This window comes from Sinocyclocheilus grahami, unplaced genomic scaffold, assembly GCF_001515645.1.
Source record: "Sinocyclocheilus grahami isolate Dianchi unplaced genomic scaffold, SAMN03320097.WGS_v1.1 scaffold419.1, whole genome shotgun sequence".
Lineage (NCBI taxonomy): Eukaryota > Metazoa > Chordata > Actinopteri > Cypriniformes > Cyprinidae > Sinocyclocheilus > Sinocyclocheilus grahami.
In genome coordinates, this window is record NW_015505598.1 from 1,140,093 (window position 1) to 1,143,387 (window position 3,295).

The following is a 3,295-nucleotide window of genomic DNA, read 5'->3' on the forward strand; positions in this document are numbered from 1 at the left end:
AAATAAATCATTTTAAAATCAATCAAAATAAAACACATGAAATATTTTATTTGTTTACCCGCATGTCATGTGACCATAACCAGCATCAGAGAACCATCAACATGCAAATGTGATACTTTATTATTAAAATATTTATATTAAAATCTCTGGGGTACTTAAAAAAAAAATATTAGGTGAATTTTTGTGAATTTGTGCATTTAAATGTTAATGTTTGGTGTTTCCATGTTTTCTACAAAACGGAAATCGAGGGGTTATGACATCATTGGCAGGCGACACTATAGACACACTCCATGTTACTAGTTAAAATTGCTTATTTCTCTGGATTTAAACATTCTTCGAAACATTTGGGATAATGTAAGTACACAAGTCAGCAAATTATATAGCACTGTTCTAATGGTTTTTGGATATTTTAATAAAAAAAATCTTACATATTGTGCCTTTAAGTTGATCATAGCTTCGTTGGTTTCAGTGGGTCTACGATGTACTTCTTTTGGGAAACGCAGCCCTGATTAATCCAGATTATATGTGATCAGTTACTGCCCAGCTCTGAGCACGAAAATATGTTTACACACAGAAGAACATTGATGTCAGTAAGATTATTAGTGTAGAAGAACCCTATAATTTTCACATTGATGAGAGTGTTTCCAGCAGCACAGAAAGACTGTTTGTCCGTCATGTCTGAGGAGTGCTGGCCGAGTCTGTCCCGAGCTCCCTGAGCGCCCTGCAGCGGCCCGGAGACAGACGCATGGTGTTGAACAGCGAGCTCCTGAACGACTTACAGAGGAAGAAGTAGATGAGCGGATCCAGCACAGAGTTAAGGGAGGACAGCCACAGCGTGCTCTCCTTCAGCTGGAAGAAAAACAGCTTCTGCTGGCAATCGAACATGCGTCCTCGGGTCTGGCTGATGGTGTACGGCACTCGGGCGAAGTGGAAGGGGACGAAGCAAACAAAGAAGACCGCCAACACCAGGAACACGTTGGCTTGAATGCTCTTTTTCTGAGGGGTGTTCGTTCCTGGCCTTGCCTGGTGTTGAGCTTGTGTGCGGGTGTATGACTTGTAGAGCTCTTTCGAGATGAGCGTGTAGCATACTATCACCGTCACGAGGTTCCCCCAAAAGATCACCTGGCACACGTGATTGACTAGCTCGTGCCACTTCAGTCCCATCTCTGTCTTGAGGTCACTGCATTTAAAGCGGCTCGAAGTGTTGGGCCGGCTCGTCAGGATTACGTTGGGCAGCGAAAGAGCCAAGAGTGACGTCCAAATGAAGCCGGAGAGGAGCTTTCTGTGCAGCAGACGTCTAGGGCTGGTGCCCACAAAGGGCCACATGGTCTTTCTGCAGCGATCGATGCTGATCAAGCCGAAGAAGAGGATGCTGATGTACATGGTGAGGTAGAAGAGCACGGATGACACGCGGCAGACGAACACACGCTTGCCGACAGATGCCAAGTTGGCGTCGGCGAGGATCTTGAAGGGGAAGGTGAGGGTCATGATAATGTCGGCCACCACGATGTTCTTCAGATAGATGATGAAGTGAGATTTACTGGGGATTCGGAGGAACACCCATGCTGCCAGGCTGTTCAACGACAAGCCCAGGATGAAGAGCACGGTGTAGAGAAGAGGAAACACGGTTGTCTTCAGAGCGCTCTCGCGCGAACAGGCCACAGATGACTCGTTCTTGACGGTCTGGTTGGAGTCAGTGACGAGTGCCAGCGCTGTTGTGAGCTCCATAGATGTGCAACTTCTGTCACAGAAAACACACATTGGCTATGTTTAGAAGAGCAGAACCTTAGCTGCAATATACTTGACTCATAGTTTAAGTGTATAATAGAAAGGAGTCATTGCTGAATTGTCAAAATCACGACACCTTACTTCTAGTAACTAAAGCAAGCTGGCAATAATTTGGAAATGTCAAGCTGCCATTCCAATGCCATGTCTATAACAAAGAAAAGAAAGTTCAACTCCTATTGTGACAGACACGCTATTTATTTTATAATTTTCTATGCGAGACAAAAAGCTTAGTGACCTTACTACTTGTTGCAGTAGTTTGTGTTTATGGTTGAGGTCATTGTTTTAGAACATTAAGTCATTTGGAGTGATTTTAGAAGAATGTTACTTTCTTAAAGACTTTATACTCACATTACAAATCTAATATCAATTCTATAAGACATACATTTATTTATTTATTTGTTTGTTTATACAATATTACAAAAGTATTACATTTGAATTATTTTATATATAATGTACAACATTAAACATTTGAGGTAACCAGTAATTATAATGAAAATATCTTTCTTTCTTTTTTTTATAGCATCTAGAGGAGTGGAGAGTAAAAGAGGTTAGTAAGTGTATTAATCCTAAATAAAGACATCAGAACTCATTACTGCGCACCGTAAAACATTGATTTAGTAAAGTGTCATTGTATTATTCAAAATGTAACACCTACCTCAACAAGACGCCAGGATAAAATGTGACGAGTTTTACTTGAAATAAGTCTAGAGTCACTTCATGGTTTTAGGAAACAAGCTTGATTTTAGGGTCTTTCTGAAAGGAAATGAATCTCACTTTCTCCCTTCTGCTTTTTGTTTCCGGCCATGCCATGCAGACACAAGGAGAAGTTTAAAACGGTCTAAAATCCGCTGTTACGTAAACTGTGCATTAGTTCAACATCTATTGTGCTGACCGATCCAAACAGAGTTTGTGACTCAAAAACCACTGAAAAAAACCCACATGTGTGTGGTGAAACACATTTGACCTTGAATTTAAATGTATGTGTTTAAATAGCATCAATGTTCATTTTCAAAAATGTAGTGATTTGAACAATCTGTTGTTTCAAAGTATGTGAAAATTCTGCCTTAATGTCTGAAAGCACCCAGCGAGCAGCCAAAGACAACTGTGGCAAGAAAAAAAAAAACTTTAGGTTGTGAAAGGAAAAAAATAAAACCTTCAGCTTGGGGAAATTGACATCCTTTGGCAGTACAAAGAATGAACATACTGTATGATAAATATAATCCTATTACACAGAACGTGTTATACAAGTCATGAACAAATATATGATTTGTTCTCACTGCACATTTTGGGTGATTCTCAAACATAATGCTAAAAGACTATATATCTTAGCTGCCAAGTCATCAAGTGGACCAACTTTTGAATGATCACTGGAAGGCAGCTTTTGTTTTGTAGCTGTCTTGTGGTGTATTTTGAAGGATGCATTTAACTGTATCTTTTGCATCCTCCAGTCACCCATAATCCTTTGCACACATTCCAATTCACAATAAATAAATAAATAAACATTAAA

At 40.0% G+C, this 3,295-nt stretch overlaps 1 protein-coding gene across 1 annotated transcript; it reads right to left on the reverse strand.

Moving 5' to 3' along the window:
- Positions 1-443: 443 nt before the first annotated feature.
- On the reverse strand, positions 444-2,489 carry LOC107551255 (P2Y purinoceptor 12-like). Its single transcript, XM_016232792.1, has 2 exons — positions 2,444-2,489; positions 444-1,741 (listed from the first exon to the last, which is right to left on the reverse strand). The coding sequence occupies exon 2, from the start codon at positions 1,726-1,728 to the stop codon at positions 673-675; it is 1,056 nt and encodes a 351-aa protein (XP_016088278.1). The 5' UTR covers positions 1,729-1,741; positions 2,444-2,489; the 3' UTR covers positions 444-672.
- Positions 2,490-3,295: the final 806 nt, after the last annotated feature.

Excerpts from the sequence above, each read along its gene's own strand:
- LOC107551255 (XM_016232792.1), bottom strand. The coding sequence starts at position 1,728 with ATGGAGCTCACAACAGCGCTGGCACTCGTCACTGACTCCAACCAGACC.